The sequence below is a fragment of the Stenella coeruleoalba genome, assembly GCF_951394435.1.
Source record: "Stenella coeruleoalba genome assembly, chromosome: 11".
In the NCBI taxonomy this organism is placed as follows: domain Eukaryota; kingdom Metazoa; phylum Chordata; class Mammalia; order Artiodactyla; family Delphinidae; genus Stenella; species Stenella coeruleoalba.
The window spans coordinates 17,086,334-17,111,784 of NC_137157.1; the positions used below are offsets into that span (position 1 = coordinate 17,086,334).

Sequence of the window (25,451 nt, forward strand, 5' to 3'; positions counted from 1 at the left end):
TTGAGACTCCCTAGTCATATACCTCAACAAAGTTTTGTAACATTATAATTAAGTAGTAAATGGGAAAATTTTTAAATATACAGTTTTAATCAAATGCAAGATATTACTTTGTGGTGGTTAAGAATACTAAGGGCTCTATGAAAATGTGGTCTTTTTCTTGATTTAGGGCAGTGGTCTCCAAACTTGGAAGAGCATTAGAATTACTCACAAAAATTTTTCAGGGTAGATTACCTAGCCCCACTCCCCAAGATTCTGTAGTTTAAGAAAAGTGTCACATGATTCTAATCCAAGGACCCTTCAATGTAAAGGAAAGGGGAAATAAGTAGAGACAACTTGGTACATATACTAATTCTATATTAGCCTTTTCTATACAATCAGATTTCTTTAGGATTATTGTCAACATTCTCGTTCAGACAGATAATGGGCTCATTCACCATGGCAGAAACTGTCTTACTAACCTATGGATTACACACATCAAGTAGTGTTTAAAACATCATGAGTGTTCAGAGAACGCTGAATAAGTGAATGAAGGAATGAGTGAATAAGTGAGTGAACAAATGAAAAACTTTCAGATATTTAGCTAGTTTAAGAAAAACATTTCCTGCATCTCTATTAAAAAATGTAAAAACATTTCTAAAATCCATTACTTGTTACTGATATAGAGGGCAGCCAACTGATGGACTACATTCATCACCACTTCATAGCACCTCGTAACAAAACAAGACAGTTCCTGAAATGACAAGTTGAGTATATGTTACAAGTTGAGTAAATGTCACTATTTCTGACTGAATTTTTATGGTAACAATGCTAAACAAAATAGTTTTCTATTAAAAATCTCCAGTTAACCTGCAGAAAGACAACTTCAAGCATCCTTCAAGCAATCAGTTCTTAATTCACCTCCCAACGTTATTTCTACCTCTTTGCCCCTACAGCATTTCATTCATCCTTCTATTTTAAGTCTTGTTTTCATTACTCATATAACTCCTAACTGACAGAGACTGTCTTATTCCTTCTTTGAATGGCCACTGCCCAGTATGGTGGCTAACCCTCAACTGCTTCTCAATAAATGTCTGCCTATTAAATGAATAAATGAGTGAACATCTGAATGAATGAAGAAGCTCAGAAGCTGCCAGTTTAGAAAGCATGACAATGAGGGGAAGGGGTCTTCAGAAGTCACTCTGAAATAACTTCAAATGTTTATTACCTTGAACCTTATCTATGAACAGGCTTGGCACACATCAAGTGAAATATTAATTATCCCAGGAATATGTTTGTCATTAAATAGTTAACTCACATCTATCCTAAAATATTTAGAGCCTAATTAAACTTATGGCTGCTGTAAACTGTAAGCTCTATGAGGGCAGAAATTTCTGTTGGTTTTGTGCACTGCTGTATCCCAAGCACCAAGAACAGTTTCTAACATATGCTAGGCTCATAAAACATTTGTTGAATGTTTAAAAATGGAATCATATGCAGCTGTTAGATCCACAATTTAAATTTTTTGAAAGTGAAAATAATACATTTCAATTTTATTTAAACAGCTCTAGTTTTACATTTCTTATTAAACTTCTATAAGTCTAATAAAAGCAGAGGAAAGAACAGAAAATGCAGGACAAATAGAAAGCACAAAACAAAAAGGCAGAAATAAGTCCAGATACATAATACACTATTTATATAAGACAGAAATAGAAATAGAATTAACCAATTAAAACACAGAAATTTTCAGATTATATAAAAAAGCAAAATCCAGATAGATGCAGTTTTAAAGAAACACAACTAAAACATAATGACACTGAAAGGCTGAAAGAATAAAAAGAATTTTTAAAAAAATGCTAACTAAAACAGAGCTGGGGCAATGATATTAATATCAAACAGATTTTATTAGCATTACTATAGCTAATGACCATATATGTAACTATATATTACATACATAATTATTATCACAGCTTAAGAAGATCACCACACAATAAAAGATTCCATTTACTGGAAATTATGAACAATTATAAACTTGTATGCACCAAATAAAACATCCTCAAAATAAGAAATGCAAAATTTGACAAAACTAGAGAAACTGACACATTCACTTCAACCTTGTAAATTAACATTTCTTAGACTCCTGCCCAGCAGGCTTCCTGTTAGGTTCTGCCAACAGGTGGCATTAAAAGCAGACTAGAAGGCAGGAAATGGACATCCTTCCTATTTCTTGCTGTTTTTATCAACATAATCCAGGCAGGAGCAGTTCACCCCAGCAATGGCAGCTTGCCCCAGGCTCCTCCCTTCTTTCAGCACTACAGAACCAATCTTCAATTTTAAACTCTACCAGCAGCAACCAGGCAGCACTGCTTCCTCAGAGGTATGATACTAATTCCCTAGGGCTCCTCCTCCTATAGCTCCCAGACTCTGGCAACCCGAACCTTTTCCCTTTTTTACCCTAGATGTAGAGGTGATATCTGCTTCCTCTGGCTTACCTCACTGTTTTTTCTTTCAGCCCTCCAATTCTTATGGAACCAATTCTCTATATTAAATCTCCTCCTTATTTTTTTCTCTTTCTTTCTTTAATTGAAGTATAGTTGATTTATAATACTGTTAGTTTCAGATGTACAGCAGAGTGATTCAATTATATATATTTTTTTCAGATTCTCTTCCATTATAGGTTATTACAAAAGATTGAGTATAGTTCCCTGTGCTATACAGTAAATCCTTGTTGTTTACCTATTTTATGTATAGTATTGTGTATCTGTTAATCCCAAGCTCCTAATTTATCGCTCCCCACCACCTTTCCCCTTTGGCAACCATAAGTTTGTTTTCTGTGTTTGTTTGTTTCAGTTTTGTAAACAAATTCATTTGTATTATTTTTTAGGTTCCACATATAAGTGATATCACATAATATTTGTCTCTCTCTGTCTGACTTACTTCACTTAGTATGAAAATCTCTAGGTCCGGCTCTGTTGCTGCAAATGGCATTATTTCACTCTTTTCTATGGATGAGTATTATTCCATTTTTGTATATATGTACCACATCTTCTTTATCCATTCATCTGTTGATGGACACTTAGGTTGCTTTCATAACTTGGCAATTTTAAATAATGCTGTATCACTGGGGTGCATGTATCTTTTTGAATTAGAGTTTTTGTCTTTCAGAATATATGCCCAGGAGTGGCATTGCTGGATCATATGGTAGCTCTATTAAATCTCCCCTTTTGAAATACCTCATGTGATTTGTTTTCTGGACTGAACCCTGACTGACACAAACCATCATAGAGGATACTTTCAACAAAATGCTCTGTTAGGTAAGAAGACCAAAAAAAGTAGTAAAGATATAAAAGATTTGAATATAGTAGCGTGCGTGATTCAGTGAAATATATCAAATCTTATATCCAACAATCAGAAGGTAAGTGAGATTATGAGTACTGTTCCCTTATCGCCAATTTTTGCCTTTGTCATATTATATAAGCATTGCTTTTATAACAGAGAAACAGAAGTTATTTCATTCTTTTGATAAACCAAAAGACCTAGAATAACTAAAACTTTGCAGTGATGAAAAGCATATCTAAACTGAAACATCTGGTTAGAAGCATCATGTGCTGCTGCTTTTAAACCTCATCATAGCTCACATAACAGCTTAAAGATCTCCATTAACAACTTTTTCGAACATAAAGTATCCTTTCCTACCAGGTACAAAATTTAAATTATTTTAAAAGGCATGGTGATAAACTGTCCATAAATGAAATTATACAAAGAAACTTATTTTGATAGCTTATCTTACTAAAAATGCTATGAAAATCTTCCAGGAATTACAATCTCCTTAACTATCAATTTAATCCATCTCCAACTAAGTATCTTACCCTCACAGTACACATTCTTAGCATTTGAAGCTTTCATAACTCTTTTCTGATTGTGTGTGATTTACTCAAACTTTTCAAAGAAAAGGCTCAATAAAAAGTAAAAACCATTTACCTGTAAGAATGAAATAAATCTCCCCATCTGAATTTGGCAATCGCCTTCCACCATGCTGGAATCCGTAGCTTTAAAAGGCAACATGAAGAATATTTCAATTTTTTATTTTAATCAACACCAAAAGAAAAAATGTGATTTTTATTCATTAGGACATCTTCTAATCTGCATAGTATTGAAAACAGAATTTTTACACTGAAGAGAAAAATGAAACAATCATTAATCACACAATTAAAAGTAACCATCTGTTTCACTATTTAATGAATTCAAGGAAAATCCTCATCTAGCTACAGTGCTTTGTAATTTATAAAAATATCAAAATAAACTTCATACAGAATTTGCTGCTGCTTCATCACTGAGGTTTTTTTTACCTGTTTACCAAACAAAAATATAAACCGACAAAAAATCTGAATGTTAATTTTCTCACACTAATACTTCACATGATCATGACAGTCCTAGAATTGCCAGTTAACTTTTTGTTCATTTCAATCGCAAAAAAAAGCATAACATTACAATGTGAAATTTTAAAACTTACCTCCTTCTCCATAAAACAAGAGACCATTGTAAAATTTAGTTTCAGCCTGTTTAAAAAAAATTAAAATAATTTTATAAGGTTGCTATTTTGTTTTTAAATTCCTAAGCTCTCTTAGTTATCCCTATTTAATAGTAAGCAGATGAGTACATCACATACATAAATTCACTTAAATTCAAAAACTGCTTGCAATATAGGTAAATGTAATTTATCTTTAGAGTACCAAAGATATTACTGATACTCAACCTTATTTCTTGATTTCTTTAGCCTTTACTTTGTCTTATCTGACCACTCTGTAATTTCCCACATCCTCCCACTAGTTCATGAGAGAAAAAGCAACCACATAGTATCAAAAAGGTAGAGAAAAAAAGATGAAGTTTACCATCTTCTACCAGAGTTTTAATGGCTCATGGGTGAGGAAACACAGAACATATTAAAAATGCAAAGCTTTAAAAAAAAGTCAGTTATATCCAGAAAGCCATTATATATGACAAGTAACACAGAAGGAATGCAGACCCAGACTCAAACCATTATTACCAGTAAAATGTTAGGCTGAGTGACACTCTTTCAGCTTCGGTTTCCTCATCTATTCCTCACGTACCTCCTGGGTGGTTATTAGCATTAACGGGGTTAGCATGATGTTTGGTACACAGTAAACACCCAGTGAATGGTACTCATTATTACTACTATTATAAATATACAGTTCATTCAACATTCACTAAATATTTATGCACACTGTACACATATAAGCACATATTTGCTTTTAAATCATGTTTTTAAGGTCTTAAGAGTACAAATAATTACCTCATATTTTAATTTCTTGATTTCACAACAAAGTGCAGCATAAACAGTGATGACCTTGTTTAAGACCTAGTTTCATGAGTAAAAACACAAAAGGAAAAAAGTAAATTATAGCAGATAACTAAAGCATTTTAAAAATAGATTTTTAGGTTTAGGAATCTGTACCTTGTTTTCAGTCTTTATGAGTTCCAAAAGGGAAGACTGTTCATAAGGCAAAAGCTATAGAAACAAAGGAAAATAAAATTTCTTTTTAATTTGAAAAAAATCATGAAAATTCTAAATACACAAACTGAGAGACTATCTCTCTTCTATGGAAACTTGTGTTCGACCCTGTACTCAGCACTAGCACCACACCAGACGGGCAGTGACTGCTAATGGCTATGGGATTTCTTTTTGGGCTGGTGAAAATGTTCTAAAGTTGACTCTGGTGATGGTGGCACAATTCTATGAATACAGTAAAAACCAAAGAATTGTACGATATATGAATTACATCTCAGGAAAGCTGTTATTAAAGTAAGTCAACATGCGACTTAGGACAGTTGTCTAGCACATAATAAGTACTCAATAAATGTTAGCTATGACTTAAGCGCCAACAGTTTCAAAGATAAAACAGAACTACCTCAAAATGGAACAGAGCAGGAGTGACTTATTTTATATCTTAAAATAATCACTCCCATATTAAGGTCCCCTAAATAGCATAAGGGAGCTTTTGGGAAATCATGGAAATATTCAGTATCGTGATTGAGATATGAGATACATGGGAATAGGTGCTTGGTAAAATTCACTGAACAGTATTTTAAATCTATGCTTCTCACTGTATGTAAAATAACCTCAATAAAAAAAACAAGTAAAGCTTCAATATGCTATTCCAATCCTCTTCATTTTCTTGATAATAAAAAACAAGTTAGCTCAAAGAGTTGGGGTTCGTGTCATTCTTTGACACTGAAGACTTTGAGTTTGTGTCATGCTTTAAAAAGGAAAACAAAAACACATGCATGGCTTAGAGAAAAGGAAATTAACCATTTTTCTCCAAGTTTATTTTAGTTCTTTTAGATTCCAAATAATAAAAATACATATCCCAATTTTGAAAACTGTTTTCAAGATACAGTATGTCCTTAAAAAGTATACATAAATTAAAAAATAAAACAAAATCAAACCTTTAATGCTATAGGATCAAGATTGAAATCCCAAACATCTCCAATTGAATCATCCAGTGCGTCCTCAATTCTTCTCAACTGAGAGGTATACTCCTCAAGAAATTTCCCATAATTCTTAAGCTGGACTTCAGCATGAATTTCTAAATTTAAATTTTAAAAGTTTGTAAGAAGTATAAGTAATGAATTACAAGACATTTACTTCAAATAATCTGAAAAGTCACAGCAAAGTAGATACTAAGCATTGTTAATGTATCACTTCAGAATGTCTGGACTTCTTGAAAATAAAGTTTTAAAGTTAAACAATAACTGAACTTTCAATCTTTTCCAAACAGATACGATAATTGTAAAAAACAGTAGATGTTACCACTTAGAGATATCATCTTAAAACTGCAACTTTAAAATACTATGAAAAAGTTACTATACCATTTACTCCAAAATCTAAACTATGTGAATAATGCCGTAGACAACTCAATGTCCTGATTCTATGTTTCAGTCATAAACAACTTTTTTGTGCAAAAAAAAAACATGACCTGATTTAGGTGCAAAAATCTGTGTTGTCATAGAAGCAAAATTTTAAAATGTAATGCTTAATTACACAGTAAACTACATCTAAAAATACACCTAAATATTGTTTTTTAAATGGTTTTAGACCTGCTTCATCATATTATTCCTGTAATGCCTCAAATTTACCAAGATATTTTGTTTTAATTATTTAACTATCATAACAGAATTGGAAAAGCCACTAAAGGACAGTGAGTACAGAATACTGTGCTGATATTTACAGAATTTACACATTAATAGATGACTCTAGGAACTCACTGGAATAAACTGGACAATAAAAGTTTGCCTACTCAGCAAAGTTAATGACAGTAAATATTCCACCTTATTAAACATAAGAATTCATTACTCATTCCAAAGGCAGCAAATTCAACTCCAACTCAGTTTCTTTTATTGATGTGAATTACTTTATTCCATCGCTGTCTTCTAAAAAAAGTAAAAATTTTCTCTCCTCAAATTAGCAATGCCAAGCAACTCTAAGATAAGGTATGTTCTAACTCATTAAGGATAAAGACCTAGCTTCACATTCTCCCCTATTTTGCAACTAATGCTCCAAATCAGGTGGATCAATTAGTTCATTAAGGTTCCCATCTCATTATAGTATTAATCTAGGCAATTCTGGAAAGCAATTAGTCTAGATATGATTCATATTCCAAAAATTAATGAAAACAAAGCACAGAGAAGAGAAGTCCTCTCTTCCCTACAGCTTAAATTTTTAAAACTGCATTAAGATTCTCGAAATCCCAAGTACATGTCTAATTTTCAGTTACGTGGGAAATGACCAAAGCTGCGTTTAAACAGCAAATGAGTTCTTAATGGCAATGCTAGAAAAACATGCCAATGAATTATTCATTTAGTCTGTTTGGAAATTCATAAAGTAGCAGGCAAGAGAAAACCTGTAATAACATTAACGTTCCTTGCTGATAAATTTTTAAGTTGGTAAAAGTTAAAATAAAAAGATTTGAAATAAGAACTCCATAATGATTCTTCAAGAGTAAAAAATGCAAAAACCTATTTACATGCTTATCTCTTCCAACAGACTTAATTCCTTGTTTTATCTTTGTATCCCTAATACCTACCACAGTTCCTGGCATGTGGAAAAAGTCTTTTGAGTGAATCAGATCATTCTGATTGAACCATTTTTCAAACCCAAAACATATTTTCATTCCAATATTTTGCAGATACTAAAGTAGGGAACCTCTGTCCATAAAACTTCATACATGACAAGGTACAGTTCACTTTAACAGTAAATACAGTTATCTTCTCTGTAAACAAGTTGAAAGATTCAACACCACCAGGATCATTTTTTCATGCTGCATAGGAGCTTATAACTTATGGAATGTTTTGTGAAAAACTGCTAACCATCCTGAATTAAGCTCATGCTTCTATGAGAGGCTAATAAAACCTAATTACATCTAATGGGCCTCTGTCTTTTGTAAAATTATGCAAAATATACACGTAATTTTTTTAAATAAATTTATTTATTTTATTATTATTTTTGGCTGCAATGGGTCTTTGTTGCTGTGTGCAGGCTTTCTCTAGTTGCAGCAAGTGGGGGGCTACTCTTCTTCGTTGCGGTGTGTGGGCTTCTCACTGCAGTGGCTTCTCTTGCTACAGAGCACGGGCTCTAGGCACGCGGGCTTCAATAGTTGTGGCGCGCAGGCTTCAGTAGTTGTGGCTCGCGGGCTCTGGAGCGCAGGCTCAGTAGTTGTGGCGCACGGGCTTAGTTGCTCTGTGGCATGTGGGATCTTCCCGGACCAGGGATGGAACCCATGTCCCCTGCATTGGCAGGCAGATTCTTAACCACTGCACCACCAGGGAAGCCCTACCCCTAATTTTTAAAAATTACATTCACCTTTTGAGAAAACTACATTAAAAAAACAAATTCACAAGCAGTATGTTCCAATCTCTCTTATATCACCTACGCAGATTCATATCACCAAAGGTCAGAAACAGATCACCAATTTGCATTCATCTTAGGTAAGGTTTCACTGAAATAGTTTGGCCTCTAAATTTTGCTGCGTGGAACTGAATTTGCTAGGTTAAAATGAGACAATCCAATTTTATTAAGTAAAATCGGAAGCAGATTTGCTGTAATTTCTGAAACCTTTTTAGGTGCGCTGGAAACTACAGGACATCACTTTTGAAAAATACCACTTAACGTAAATAAAAGGCATGGGAGGAGATAAACTTGACATTCACGTGTTTATTTTTTTACCGCGAAATGAGTTCTTTTTCGCTATCTTCTAGAGAAGAGAAGCATATGAATATGAAGGTAAAAACACTCAAACTTCCAAAAGTTGGTTTGGGAGGAAAACGAAGAAAGACAGGAAACCGAAACAGGAACCTGGACCTCAGCCTCACCTACCACTGCACGCTCTGAAGATCTGGCGAAAGCCCCGGGCGGCCAGAGACAAGGCAGCCTCCGCTCCCCGGGCTGCGGGCCCTCCCCGGGCGCGCCCCGCCCGAGCCCCCGGCTGCACCAAGTGGACGCCGCGCCCCCCGGGCCACAGAGGGCTCCCCAGGACCACAGCGGGCTCCCCAGGACAGTCACCGCCCCGAAGGCCGAGCCGTGGCCGGGCCTGACCCAGCATCGCCGGGGATCCCAACCCGGAAAGTTAGGTTCGCGAGCGCGTCCCTCTCACACCCCGAGGCGCAGAAAATGTCCCGAAGCGGACGGCTGCGCGCCGACAGCGACGCAGAGCCCTCCCGCAGGAGCGCTGCCGGGGCTGAGGCGGGCCGGGGAGCGTCCACCCGCAACCCTTGCCTGGCGCTCCCTTACTCTGTGAGCCGTCGTCAACGCGGTCGAACTCCCAGTCCGGGGACAGAGTCTCCACCGCCATCACTCCGGTGCCTCCCACAGTCACAGCCCCAAACAGCCTTGGCGACAACGGCGGCCTCACCCGGGCGGCTGTAACCGCACGTGACTTCCGGCTTCAGTCCCGCCCCCACTCGCGAGGGCCGGCCGGGCTCGTTGCCCCGGCGGGTCGCGGGGGCCGCTGGGAAAGCGAGTCCTCCGTGGTGGCTCGAGGAGGCTGACCCGGCGCCGGTGGTGGTCCTTGCGGTGTCCTCCCGTTCCTGTTTGGGCCTCGCCACCGTTCAGTTCACTTTTCACGCCACATCAATACCTTCAATTTCGCTCTGCTATCTTCGGGCCATTTTTAATACTAGGAGAAGTGCTCCCTCAGTCTAGCCTAAAAAGGGCAAAATTGATGGGGTCGGGGCTCAGCAGACGCGGTTCTCTAGGACGTCGCCGTCCAGGCGCTTCTTCCCAGAAGCCCGTTTATCCTACGTCTTCCCGGTAGTCACCGTCTGATCTCTTGTTCTGCACGTCCTATGCAGATTGTTCTTGAGAAAAAAAGCCGTGTGCAAGAGGAGGAGTTTACTTTACGAACACCTTAAGCGAGGAATTTTACTTCTCTGCTAATATTGCGCTCACCGGCTCTCTACCCACCTCTTCTTAAAAAGGCAGGGGGGAAGAAGAAGCGCTGTTTAAGTGGGTTCTAAAAGGTACCTACCCACTAACTGGCTTTTCGGTGAACAAGGATCCGTGTTACCCAGTAAGGCTACATGTCTACAAGTATTTGCACAGCAGTGTTCATTGCTGCATGGTTTTTAACAGATACTAGTAAGAATCCAGGTAAACGTCCATGAATAGGGAGTAATTACATAAAGTTTAATATGGCCATACTACGAAATACTAGATAACTGTTAAAAGAAATGAAGTAGGTTTATAGAGACATGAGAAACTGACAGGAGAAAAATGTGTATTTGTGGTTACATTTGTATATTTATATAAACGTGTACTGCCATATATGCATGTAGATGCATAGAAGGAGAACTCAGATCACACCAAACAGGACAGTTGTCAACTGGAAAAGAGTATGTGTTGGTGATTAGAAAGTGAATTTTCAAGTTTTATTGTGTCTACTTACATGTTTTTAAATCTTTAACAGTGAGAATTTATGAAGGTCTTCTGTAGTCTTAAAAAGGACCAAAAATAACTAACTTAATCAAAGCTAGTAAACGGCCTCTTGAAAGAGCATTCCCTGAGACCCTTGAATCTGCAGTAGGTCAAATATTTGAGTGCCCACTAGGTACCAGGTACCATGCTAGATGCAGAGATTATTATGAAAAAACAGACAAGAAAGGTGGGTCCCACCCCTATGGTGCTTGCAGTCTTAGTGGGCATTTTAGAAAGGAAAAAAGAAAGGCAACTTGAAAATGACAGGTAACATCAGTGCCTCACGGTTGGCAGACATTTTTCCTTTTACTTATGTGTGATCATGAGTTTGACTTTGCTGTATTCTTCACATTTGTGTTAATCACTGTAATTAATCTCCCAATAGCTCATTATGATACATTGAAATTACAGGTCAGAGCAATTTGAATCTGCATATCCACTAATCTATTAAATCAGTGCAAGAGGCAGTGTCATGTAATAATCAAAAACACAAGTTTCTACAGTCAAATTATGTAGGTCCAAATCATAGCTCTGCCACTTACTAGCCATGGGGTTTTGGGCCAAGTAATTTAACCTCTGCTTCAATTTCCTCATTTATAAAGTGGGAATAATAATAGTAAACTCCTCATAGGATTGTTATGAGGACTAATTTAGTTCATACATGTAAGAGGCATAGAGCAATGCCAGCCACATACTATAGAAATGTTTGCTGTTCTGACTCATCATATCCTTAATTTTAAAAGAAATCTCAGGGATTGCCTCTTTTTTTAACTTTTTATTTTATATTGGAGTATAGTTGATTAATAATGTTGTGATAGTTGCAGGTATACAGCAAAGTGACTCAGTTACACATATACAGGTATCTGTTCTTTTTCTAATTTTTTTCCCATCTAGGCCATTACATATTATTGAGCAGAGTCCCCTGTGCTATACAGTAGGTCCTCAGTTGGTTATCCATATTAAATATAGCAATGTGGACATGTCAGGGATTGCCTGTCTTGAACTTACATATCTTTAAATCAAATTCCATGCCTAGAATTTACAAATGTATGAGAGAATTACAAGTTAGATACTAAATCTAAAGCACATTCAGGGACTTCCCTGGTGGTCCAGTGGGTAAGACTCCACGGGGGGCCTGGGTTCAATCCCTGGTTGGGGAACTAGATCCCACATGCATGCCTCAACTAAGAATTCGCATGTTGCAACTAAAGATCCCACATGCCGCAACGGAGATCCCATGTGCTGCAGCTAAGACCCAGCGCAGCCTAAATAAATAAATAATAAAAATAAATATTAAAAACGGTCCACATCCTAAATAAATAAATAAAGCACATTCACTATAAACTGAAATGTGCTCTCTGAAAGTTATTTATTACAACAGATGTTCTATATTTCCCAGGCCTAGGCTATCAAAGGCAAATAATCATTTTGAAAAATTAAATATCCTTCTTTCTACTTTTCTTCATTCTTAACAGTACTTTCTGAAAGGCAAGCTTGGAACTAGAAGGGGAAGTATTGTGCTATTTTGAGAGCTTCAAAGAACTTTAGAACAGTTGCCTTCAGAATGTGCCTGCCCTCTGGCACCTTGCCGTTAACCCTTATACCCACAACTTAAGTACTAGTTTATTCTGTACCAAAACATAGTGAGTGTGTGTGTGTGTGTGTGTGTGTGTGTGTGTGTGTGTGTGTGTGTGTGTATAAAACAGTGCTAAGGTCTTGGTGAACTTGTTTCTTAATATACATTTAAAGTATGTTTCCTACAATAGAAAATCTATGGTAATAATTCACTAAAGGCATTTCTCTTAGTAATTTGTCAGAGTCCTATGTGTATCTGTCAAAAAGATACCTAATATGGTAATTCATATATTTCTTTACAAAATAATCTCCCACCTGGACAGGAGTCTGAGTCTTCCTAAACCTATCATGACAGATCTTTTCTTTGCATTGTCCACACCACGGAGTGCAGTTTCTCAAAACCTATCTGATCAGGGAATGCCCCACTTTAAGTCCATCAATGAATTCCATTGTCCTTGGCATGGAGTTTACACTTCATAGGATGGAATACAAGGCTTTTTCCAATCTGCAACAGAGCACATATGGCCTGCAAAGCCTAGAATGTTTACTGTCTAGTCCTTTACAGAAAAGATTTGCCAACCCCTGGTCTAGAATCATACAGTTATACAAAGTTTATTATGAAAAACAGCAAAGTCTCACCCACCCCCTCCCCCATTTTCCTGTCCCCAAAGGCAACCACTTCTATCTCTCTTAGTTGATTATTTTAATACTTACTTCCATTTCTCTAAATAGCATAATGACAATATTCTTTAATTTTCAACTTTGGGAATTATATATTGTCTTCCCACTATGGGAGGTGAGGATGTAACTATCTTTATCCCCTCACCCCACCATCCATATCTCTGCCATCCCACCCTTTTTCCAATATAGCTATATAATAATTTTGGTAGGTCAATATTCAGCGTTATGACTCTATTAACGCAACTCATAGTTGAGCCATGTAGTAGACTATGATATTTTTTCCATGCAAAGCTTTTTGTTTTTCCTGGCATAATTATTTTGGGGTTTTTTTAATGTTGTTTGCTTAGTTTTGTTTTTACCAATTCAACCTGAAAGTCTTCACCAATTGTCTAAATTTCCTCTCAGGATGTTCAGATGCCTGAGGTGCTCCATTAATTTCATCATCCTACAGACGGCTCCTAGAGCTTTCTAGCTCACTACCATCTGGACATTTTTATTAAGTTCAATATTCATTAAATGTTTTTCTTTGACATAGTAGTTATTTTTATTGTGCTTTTGAATGTGTTTTTCAATTTCCAAATGCATGGGGATTTTTGATTTATCATTCAAAATTGATATCTAACCCAATTTCATATGGTCAGAGATGATGGTCTGTGTGATATCGATTCTTTCAAATATTATGAGACTTCCTTTATATCCTAATTTGTAGCCTAATAAGTGGTGAAATGAGAAAATGGATGTGAGCCTGAAAAAAAAGAGGTGTTCTTTAAGTATTGAATGCAGAGTACTATGTTCATCAAATCAAACTTCTTAATTAGAGATACAATGAAGTTTTGTTTCAGCCTCCTGATTATTCCAAAAATCTGCCATTCAGCTGGGTTTTTGGATTCCTATACTCATGGATGACCAATGATTATGGGATCGTGTAGGTTACCATCATACCTGATTCTGTGAATCCCGGGTTGCACTGAGCACTCCAGCCCTGTGCCTCCATAGTATTTATTTTGAAATTGTATGTTTGTATAACTGTATCCCCTGTCAGGCTATGTACTATTTTCCTATTATGGCTGTAACAAATTACCACAAACTCAGTGGCTTAAAACAGCACCGATTTATTATCTTACAGCTGGGGAAATCAGAAGTCCGACATGAATCTCACCATGCTAAAATCAAGGTCTTGGCCGGACTGGTCCCTCCTGGAGACACTGAGGGGAGAATCCACTTTCCTGCCTTTTTTGGCTTCCGTGCATTATTCCAGTCTCTTCTGCCATCACATCTACTAGTGACACTGATTCTCCTGACTTCCCCTTATAAGGACCCTTGCAATTACACTGGGCCCATTCAGACAATCCACGATAATCTCCCTTTCTCAAGAACCTTAACTTAATCACATCCACAGAGTCCCTTTAAACAGGTAAGGTAACATAATCATAGGTTATCATAAACATAGGTTTGGAAATTAGGACATAGACATATTTGGAAGTCTATTATTCACGTCTGTACATATAGTACATCTTTTCTGATAATTCCAATATCTGGATTTATCTGTATGTCTCTACTCTGTTGTTTGGTATGTGTGTGGGTTTTTTTTTTCCCCCTCTTGGTTTTCCACCATTTGGTCTTGTTTCCTGATAAGGCTGATAAATTTTTTAGTGCATCCTGGTCTTTAAATATGAAAAATTACAGAGATAAGTTGAGGATCTGGATGGTGTTATCTTCCTCCGGAGCGGATTACTATCTCTTCTGGAAGGTTATTAGAGTAGGGGCAGACTACTTTAACCCAGTCTAGACTGTTCTGATTCCAAACTGGGTTTTTGTCTTTGTGAGGGCTGGTCTATTTCTGTATCATCTTAATCCCAGGATGTAGCTCTGCAGGGGTGCTGGGCAGGTCCTGCCAAACCTCTGCTCAGCTTTTCAACCTCGCAGCTGCTGCTTTCTGGTACTTACAAATCAGCAAATGCCTTGAGGTTCACCTCTCTGGACCTTCTCTCCTGAATCTCGATTTCTCAAATCCTCACCTACCTATGTCTCCAATGCCTTCAAAAAGATTTTTAGCGACAAAAGCAAAAATGGACAGATGAGACTACACCGAACTTAAAAGCCTATGCACGTTAAAGGAAACGATCAACAGAGTTAAAAGGCAACTTATGGAATGGGAGAAAATAATTGCAAATCATCTATCTGGTAAGGGGTTAATATCCAGTATATACAAAGAGCTGCTACAATTCTACCATTAAAAAAAAAAAAGTGGGCTTCCCTGGTGGCACAGTGGTTGAGGGTCCGCCTGCCGATGCAGGGGACGCGGGTTCGTGCCCCGGTCCGGGAGGATCCCACATGCCGCGGAGTGGCTGGGCCCGTGAGCCATGGCTGCTGAGCCTGTGAGCCATGGCCGCTGAGCCTGCGCGTCCGGAGCCTGTGCTCCGCACGGGAGAGGCCACGGCTGTGAGAGGCTCGCGTACCGCAGGAAAAAAAAAAAAAATTCTAGAGATCTGTTACACAGCAATGCGAATATAGTTAACACTGCTTAACTGTACACTTAAAAACGTAAATTTTATGTTATGTGCTTTTTACCACAATTAAAAATTCTCCCCCCGGAAAGATTTTAAAATATATTTTACCAGCCCTTCTAGTTGTTCTCAGCAAGAGGGTTGTTCTGACATAAGCTAGGCAGTCATAGCCAGAAGCCATGAAGGCTTTTCTATTTTTGTTTCTAATAAAGTTGTTGACTTCCCTGTTTCCATTCTTTTCCCCCTCTAGCTAATTCTTGACTTAGTAGTCAGAGCTTGATTTTTAAAATATAATCAGAGTATTCTACTCCTTTGTTTAAAAAACGATCAGTGGCTTCCAATTGTGCTTACAATAAAATACAGCATCTATAGGAAAAACCTGTCTACCTCGCCAGCATCCTCTTCAGGCTCTTTCTTTTTCACTCATTTTGATCCAGCCACATTGGTCTTTTAGTTCCTCCAACAAACTGAGCTCTTTTTCACATGAAGGCCTGTACACATACTGTGCCCTCTTTTTGCCTGGAAAGTTCTACCCCCCCACTGGCTATCTTCCAGTTATCTTTGATATCTCAGATTAAATATCACTTCCTTAGTGAGGACATCCCTGACTACACAAGCCCAAATAGGTACTTCTATTATATGAAATTCACTGTATACTTCTTTCCTTTGTAGCTCTCATCAAAACTTTGGATTATTTATTTGGGGGTTACTTGCTTAATCATTGCTTATCTCTCCCACTAGATTATAAACTCTATAAACATCCATGTCTCTTTGATACAGTTCAATGCCAAGTATAGCGCTTGGTATACTATATATATTTATATATATTTGTTGAAAGAATAAACCAATAATTATTTTTTCAATTGCTCTATAATATTCATTTTACAGGAAAATTATTTCCTCTTAGTCAGGAGGTGGCATTGTTGGTTAAAGAATGTGTAAATGGAAAAAAAAATCGCTTAATAAAGTGGCTTTTTAAATTAGTCACTTCTTCCACCAGTATTTAATCAGGACCTTCTCTGTTTGATACACCATAGTGACTAAAATCTTCCAAAGAGCCCAGTTGTCTGATAAGATATATTATTAAGATAATTTTAGTTAGGGAGTGGCAAAGTACAGTCAGCAGATCCACTGTCTGCTTTTGTAAATAAAGTTTTTTTTGGAACACAGTCATGCCCATTTATTTGCATTTTTGTCTATGGCTACTTCACAATACAATGGCAGGGTTGAGTGGTTGCAACAATGACCATATGGCCCACAAGCCTAAAATATCTATCTGGCCCTTTAAGAAAAAGTTTGCCAACCCTTGTTTTAACTCCAAAAGAGCAAAATGAACAATATACATATACACACATACATATATATGTTTTTCTACATAAGTTTTAGTTTACAGACTGGGTTGAAATAACCTAATTAAAAAAAATAACTACCTTAGAAAAATCTTATAATCAACATGTTAAAGTAATCCACAAAGATACTTCTGTGTCCTTCTCAAGAGGCACTGGTGGCAGCCTATAGCAGTCACGTGAACCCACGTGCAGCTAATAACAAAGAAAAGTAGACAAAATATAATAAAGATAACTTTTTAAAGATCTGAAAGACAATGAATTTAGGCAGAAACCACAGAATTTACTCAGCAACTGGTGATAATTATGAATCTGTGGCTTTTTACCTGACAGTGTCCCTCACCCCTTCAAATACAGGAGTGAAACACTGCAGTCTTTTTTTTTATATGTATATATGTTTATTTATTTATTTTTGGCTGTGTTGGGTCTTCGTTGCTGCGCGCGGGCTTTCTCTAGTTGCAGTGAGCAGGGGCTACTCTTCCTTGTGGAGCATGGGCTTCTCATTGCGGTGGCTTCTCTTGTTATGGAGCATTGGCTCTAGGCGCGCAGGCTTCAGTAGTTATGGCATGCGGGCTCAGTAGTTGTGGCTCACAGGCTCAGTAGTTGTGGCTCACAGGCTCTAGAGCGCAGGCTCGGTAGTTGTGGTGCATGGGCTTAGCTGTTCTACGGCATGTGGGATCTTCCCGGACCAGGGATCGAACCCATGTCCCCTGCATTGGCAGGAGAATTCTTAACCACTGCACCACCAGGGAAGTCCCAACACTGAAGTCTTATTGGCTCAAGGTGGTAGCAAACTAAGTTCAAGGTTGTTAGAAGAGAACCTGGAAACTTGGGAGGGAGTCCTGAAACAAAGGACCCACAGAAGGGAAAAGATCCAAAATCCAAGTAAAAACTCTGTCAAAATCCTTGGCTGCGTTCAACTACATGTGCAGGACCTGCTGAAATATAGCAATAGCAGTCAGGAGTCCTTGGAAAACAATAGCATTGGGTGAGAGGTGTGTTTGCTGCCCTCTGACAACATATATTCCCCAACAGATGTGCACCTCAGGCAGCAAAAGCTGAAGCCCTGTGGGTTTAAGATAGCAGAGAACAGAGACAGGGCTAGCAGAGAGAGTAGCTTGACATTTAGAAGGGAAAACTGATCATTAGGGGAACAGCGAAGAGGGTGAACCCCATAATCTGAGCAAAAACATTGGCCAAATCTTTGTTTAAATGGAGAACTAAGCAGAAATATAAGCTACTACACTCTACAGGGTTTGAGTCCAGGCAAATTCACTTCTTTCTAAACTAAAGCCACAATAATTTTCTTAAGAATGTAACAGAATCCAGAATGTCAGTGAACTTACTTTTTTTTTTTTACAACAAGTGGTAAATTTTAACTGACTAAAATCTGACAGAATTAGAAAGAAGAAATAGATAAAATAATTATAGTTGCAAATTTTAACATGTCCCTCTCAGTATTTGATATAACAAGTAGACAGAATATAGAACTGAAAAATACTCTCAACCAGCTTGTCTTGATTGATATTTATAAAACATTTCACCCCAAAACAGCAAAATAGACTTTTTTTCCAGGTATACAAGGAATACCCAGCAAGACAGGCCACATGCTAGGCCATAAAACAAGTCTCAGTACATTTAAATGGATTGAAATGTTACAGTTATATTCTCTGACCACAATGGAAAATTTCTAAATATTAGCATGAATCTCAAGGGCATTATGCTGAATGAAGAAAACCAGTCTAATAACTTACATACTACACGAGTCCATTTATTTGACATTCTTGAAAAGATAAAACAACAGGGATAGAGAGCATGTCAGTGGTTATCAGCGTTCAGGGGTGGTTGGGAGACATGACTACAAAGGGATAGGGCAAGAATTTGGGGGGGTGTTAGGGGAATGGAACTATTCTGTATCCTGATTGTGGTGTTCCTTATACAAAATCTATACATATGCTAAAACTTATAGAACTGTATACCAAAAATAAAGTCAATTTTACTGTATGTTAATTTTAAAATGTAGTGGTGGGACTGGCCTTCTTGTGCATCTGGTTCTAGGATTCAAATGATGTCAGGTCTTGACTTTTCAGTTTCTCTTCCATCTCTTGCAGATTTTGCTACATTCTTCAGGTTGCATATGGTAGCCCTTGGCAACTTCAGGCTCATATCAGCACAATGTCACATCTAGCAAAGGAGAGATAAAGAGCATGCTTAACTGATAGCTCAAAGAGAAGTCCCAGAATTGTCTTGTAGGCCTTGACTAGCCTTACTAGGATACTTTGCACATTTTTAACCAATCATTGTAATTAAGAGGGTGAGAGGGATGCCCTGATTAGCTTAGTGTAGATCATGTGCTCCACCCCTGGCTCCAAGGGGGTTTAGGGGAAGAGGTAACTTCATAGAAACCACATGGCCTAAGACAGGAGGAGAAACAGATCCTCACATGAAAACCAGAGTACTGTTATCCCAAGATGAGGGCTTAGATGGCGGGAGGCAAAAGCATTACATGGCCATTACATTAAACAGCCATTTGGTCATGTGCAGTCAAGCAGACCACACTGTCACTATTTGCCAGGTACTAGAGCAAATAATTATTTGATTATTACAGTAGGATGATTTTTTTTAAAAAAGATCACCATTTCAAAATTCCTTTTAGAACAATTTCATTATTTAGATGCTTCTTATGTTTAGGCTCCAGGATAAAAGAGCTTCTAAGATTTTAATAATTTATTACAGGTTCTCAGAGGAATTATGCAATTACCTGTTTTCTCTAATCAAAATGAAGATTATCAAAAGAGAGAAAAAACTGGGGGGGGGATTTGAAAGGTGATCAGTTTGAAGGGTGATGATTTAAACAAGAAATTCTCTTGGCAGGAATATGGTTTGGAGAACCTCAGGAGTGTGAGGGAAAGTTTTCTCTATCACCAAAGTTTGAGATTCACAGTGGTGTTAGGTGTATCCCTCATGATTTTTCTGTAGTCAGATAGATATCTCCACAGGAACTTCCCACAGGCATCTTATCCAATTCAATTCGCCTACAAGTGAACTCATGAGCTTCCACTCCAAAACCTGCTTCTCATCCTGTATGCAGTCCATGTCTTAGTAAATGGTTTCATTTCCCACAGAAGCCCTCATTCTCCCTCCATCCGTCAGTCACAGGGTTCAGCTGACTTTAACAACGTCTTTCAAATTGATCCCTTCTGTCCTTCCCACTGTAATGGGGATGACTTGTTTGGCCTATTACAGTTTCTCCTAAACGGCCTCCGGTGTCACTTACCACCTTGCATACTGTTAAGAAAAGCATTTTCCTAAAATGCAATGGAATTTCCTCCCTGTATTGCTTAACTATGCTTCAGTGAGGAAAAACACCCAGATGTTGAGTAGTTATCCTTGAACCGTGGGACTGATGATTTGATGTTTTTGTTCTTATACATTTGGGCATTTTACAATATTTAGTAATGAGCGGAAGAAAAAGATTCAATGCTTTCCATCACCTACTTAGCATGGTATACAGGCCCTATGAGACCCCACACCACCTCTCCATCTTGGCCTACTCCCCCTGACTCCAGTGAATACTCTTTGTAGACCAGTGGCTTACAAAATGAGCTTAACAAAGTCTCTTCCTGGAAGTGCCTTGGAGGTCACAGCAGGGGATTAAGGGCTCTCCTTCACTCAGAGGATCCCCTTGCCCCTGTCTTTTATTTCTTAATGTATTGGGCTTTTTCATGATATTTCCTTTAAAAAATGTATTTTGCTTCTAATTAAAGGTTTAAAAGTGGTTATCCCACTTACCATCAAGAAAGCATTTTCTGATCTTACCGTGCTCTTTCTCTCCTTCATAACTTTTACTTGCTGTTTCTTGTACCTCTGATGCTGTTTCCACCTTTATCTTTTGGTAAACTCTTCCTCTTCAAAACTTACCTTTTAGAGTGAGGGGGGTCAGAGTGGGCAGGGTGGTAAATCTTTTGTGAAATCCTCCCTTATGATGTGAAACTGAGCTAGTCACTCCTTTCTCTGTTCCTCAGCCTCTATCCAGTCACTAGATTTATTTATTTCTGTGTTCCATAAACATACATTCCATGTGTCAAGAACTATGCTAAGCTCCCCAATGCTAGGTTTTCCAGCTGTGCTGCTGGGGTCTTCAGGGGAGGGTAAGAAGGAAGCCCTGACTCACCATCTCAGGATCTCTTTTATTTCTTTCATGGATTGAGCCTCTGCCTAAGATTTCCATTCAGAAAGGTTTCTGCCACGAATAATAAGCAAATAAATAGTTTGAAAATCACACACACACAAAAAAAAGAACTATGCTGAGAACTGGGGTGCAAGGTTGATCAGCACACTGACTAGCCCTGAGTTAGGTCCTCCTGCTTTGTGTTTCCATAAAACTCTGTTTCATGTTTTATGGCACTGATCACACTTCGCTTCTTTGCCATTCCCTGCTGGACTATAAAACAGCGTGAGGGAAGCGAATCTTCTGTCTCGTCATCTCTCCATGCCCACCAACTACCACAGAGCCTAGAACATGGTAGGTGCTCAAAAATTATTTATTGAACCCTTGTCCTTAAAGTCGACACAAATTGGTGGGGGCAGACATGATGGAACAATATATTATTTATTTATTGCACAGAGATTACTGGTGGGAATATGAAAGCGGTGCTGGTCATTTCTACCCTAGCAGTTCTCCTATGATACAGTTTATTTCTTTGGGCCATTTTTCTGGCTGTCCCTGAAGGCTTTTGATTGAATGCAGGAAAATAAACAATTACAGAGGTTCTAGATGATCTTATCTTTCTACAGAAGAGATTGACCTTATTTTTTGGCAGGCAACTAAAGTAGGGCAGATCAGTTCATTACAGTGAGGGCTGAGCTCATGTGAGGCTGGGCTGCAGTCTTACAGCAGTTGCTCTACCTCTAGATTACACTCGGGGGATGCCTTCCAAGAGTATCAGTTGAGAGGGATGAGTTGTTCACTGGATTACCTCATTCTGGCAGATGTTCAGCTCCAACTTCTGGGTACTGGAAACTCTACTTTGCTTTTTAGCCATTTTCTGCTTTGTTCTATAGCCTCTAATCCATGTATCTTAAGAATCAGTACATACCTCAAACTGAAATCAAGTGTCAGGGGACTCCCCTGGGGGCACAGTGGTTAAGAATCCACCTGCCAATGCAGGGGACACGGGTTCGATCCCTGGTCCGGAAAGATCCCACATGCCGCGGAGCAACTAAGCCTGTGTGCGCCACAACTACTGAGCCTGTGCTCTAGAGCCTGGAAACCACAACTACTGCACCCACGTGCCACAACTACTGAAGCCCACGTGCCCTAGAGCCTGCACACTGCAATTACTGATCCCATGTGCTCTAGGGCCTGCGTGCCACAACTACTGAGCCCACGTGCCACAACTACTGAGTCCACACACTGCAACTACTGAAGCCCGTGCGCCTAGAGCCCATGCTATGCAAGAAGAAAAGCCACCGCAATGAGAAGCCCGTGCACCACAACGAAGAGTAGCCCCCGCTCGCTGCAACTAGAGAAAGCCTGCACGCAGCAACGAAGACCCAACGCAGCCAAAAAAAAAAGCATAAATCAAGTGAGTGTCAGGAGCTAAGTTCACCTCTGTGTCTCCCTTATTGCCAAGATCTTGACTCAAGTCCTGGCTGCTCAAACTCCATTTGTTCTCTGTACCGCCATGAGATTGCTGAAATCTGCTGGTTGCTCTGCCTTTTGGCCCCTACTCCAGTTCTTCCTGTTGTAGATTCCTCGGCCAGTGCTCTCAAGTATTTGTTTTATCATGAAGTTATTTTCACTTAAACAATAATCAAACATTAATAATAATACAAGTTCAAGAGTGTGTTAATTAAAATGAGAATTTATAAAGGAAACACCATTCTAAAAATGAATAACGTAGAGTATTCAGTAGAACAAATTCAAAATAAATAAATACACACAGCTCTGTTTCCAAATAGCAAAAATGGCTGCACATCAGTTTGAGTCAAATAAGCAACCAAACAAGAGTATGAAAACTCCTAGAATTTTATTCTAAAATCCTGAAGTTGACTATGAAAGTAAAATTTTTCTATGTTTAAAAAAGTTTATAAATTAGGGCTTCCCTGGTGGCTCACTGGTAAGAATCCGCCTGCCAATGCAGGGGACACGGGTTTGATCCCTGGTCGAGGAAGATCCCACATGCCGCGGAGCAACTAAGCCCATGCACCACAACTACTGAGCCTGCGCTCTAGAGCCTGTGTGCCACAACTGCTGAAGCCCATGCGCCTAGAGCCTGTGTCTTGCAACAAGAGAAGCCATGACAATGAGAAGCCCGAACACCGCAATGAAGAGTAGCTCCGGCTCGCTGCAACTAGAGAAAGCCCACACACAGCAACGAAGACCCAACTCAGCCAAAAATAGAAACAAATAAATAAATTTATATTTTAAAAAAAGTTTATAAGTTATATGACTTGCAGTTTCATAAAATTCTGAATGAATGTTCTATCCAGGACAAAATAGATCCCTGAGCAACATATCATATTTGAACAAGGCCCCTGAATGTCACAGATATCAGTCACAAAAGTAAACACTTATCCATGGCAGACTGAGTAAAGATTTCAGTGTGATATTCTAGAAGGTCAAGACTATAAATCACTTTTACTGTACACAGCTCTACACACAGAGTTTTTTGTGGGAATTCTTGGGTTTCCACTTTGCACTTCATCTATCACCTAATGTGTGAAGTCAGTTCAGACATATGCAAAAAGTTGTACAAGTTACTGTATTTACAAAAATGGCACAAAAAATGAATTCAACAGTCTATGCGTGTACATACTTCATTCACCTCTTCAACGAAAACAAAAAGATATTCTAACACTACAGAAGTGAAAAACACTAGGTACCATGGGCTCTCTTACATAAGCATTAGGGTCACACAAGGTTACACCAGAATAGGCAAATATTGCCCAGGAAAAATTCTATTTTTAAAAATGAAACAAGGTTAAGGCAAATCAAGTTCAGCTACAGGGACACAAGTCTTTCATATCTGCTTGAAATACGTGATGTCTTCTAATCTGTGGTCTTAAACTAATGTTTTACAAAATCCAAAAAGAAAAAGACAGAGGAAAGGAACAATAGAGATTATATGAAATAAGAAAAATATTAAAAGTTTAAAATTAAGTGAAGAAACCCAAAACATTAACATCATAAAATTTGCTTATTACTTGTTAGAACTAGTTCTACACTAGAACATAGGAAATATATACAGTTGTTTTCAGAAAATTACTTTATACTGCTCTGATGTGTCTTTTTCATTGGTGCATTGTTTAATCCAAAAATTATACACATTCAAATTTTAAGATTATACCCCTTCAAGAAACAGCACATCTCACTGCTACCTATCAAGCTGTCCCAATGACATAGTGTATGAAAGGAAACAAATAGCTGAGAAGTAATATATTAAGAAGAAACAATAAAAATGAGAAGATTCCCAATTCAGTTCTTTTACTCAGCCAGACAGTTCACTAACCACAGCAATGGTCTCTGTTTGGAAGTTCCCATCGAGTAGGAGACATGGTCCCTAGACACCTATGTCTCATCTGAGGCTGCAGTAGAAGTTGCTTGAGGGGCAAGATAGAGGCAGGGGATTAAGAGGTACAAACTACTGTGTACAAAATAAATAAACTACAAGCATATATTGTACGACACAGGGAATGTAGCCAGTAGTTTATAATAACTATAAATGGAGTGTAACCTTTAAAAATTGTGAATCACTTTTTTGTACACCTGAAACATATAATATTGTATATCAACTATACCTTGATAATAATAATAATAAAGGAAATTGCTTGATCTTAATTTTTTCTTTATCCATGTTGTAATTCTCAGAATTTTTTAAAAGGCTTTTTTGCAACTATTTCCTCAAGAGCTCTGCCCCCGGACTTTCTTCTCAGATGAAGATAGCTCGCTTTCAACTTTGCATCTTCATTTTTCTCTAGACTAGGCACTTTTTCTCTCATTTCCTTCATCTCAGCAAAGATGTCGTGGGAATGTCTGCAGATCCAGGGCTCCCTCATACACCTGACACTGGGAAAAGCAAAGAACATGCCATCTCTTCCAGTGACTTCCCCCTATCATTATTTAGAAGTGTATTTCATAATTTCCAAAGAAGTGGTGATTACACTAATTATCTTCTTGTTATTGATTTCTAGCTTCATTCCACTATAGCCAGAGTCAAACTCTATGACTTACATTCTTTTTAGGCTAGCATACGGTGAATTTTTGAAAATGGTTTGTATGTATTGAAAAAGAATGTGAGGCATCTCTCTCGAATGGTGAATCCTCTGGTTATCGCTGCCATCCTGGCCTTGGCGGGGCTGATTTCGAGACCC

At 38.2% G+C, this 25,451-nt stretch overlaps 1 protein-coding gene across 6 annotated transcripts in view; it reads right to left on the reverse strand.

Moving 5' to 3' along the window:
• The window catches only part of WASHC4 (WASH complex subunit 4), a 53,710-nt gene extending 43,801 nt beyond the window's left edge, over positions 1 to 9,909 (reverse strand). For all 6 annotated transcript variants that reach the window (XR_013830365.1, XR_013830366.1, XM_079935840.1 and 3 more), the window contains exons 1-7: positions 9,785 to 9,909; positions 6,445 to 6,584; positions 5,453 to 5,506; positions 5,291 to 5,356; positions 4,490 to 4,535; positions 3,958 to 4,025; positions 648 to 730 (exon numbers count right to left, since the gene is read on the reverse strand). Coding sequence is in view for 4 of the 6 variants with exons in the window: in XM_079935840.1 (XP_079791966.1) it covers positions 648 to 730; positions 3,958 to 4,025; positions 4,490 to 4,535; positions 5,291 to 5,356; positions 5,453 to 5,506; positions 6,445 to 6,584; positions 9,785 to 9,845 (518 nt within the window). In the remaining 2 variants the exon portion in view is untranslated. The remainder of the gene's footprint in view (positions 1 to 647; positions 731 to 3,957; positions 4,026 to 4,489; positions 4,536 to 5,290; positions 5,357 to 5,452; positions 5,507 to 6,444; positions 6,585 to 9,784) is intronic.
• Between the last annotated feature and the right edge of the window lie 15,542 nt (positions 9,910 to 25,451).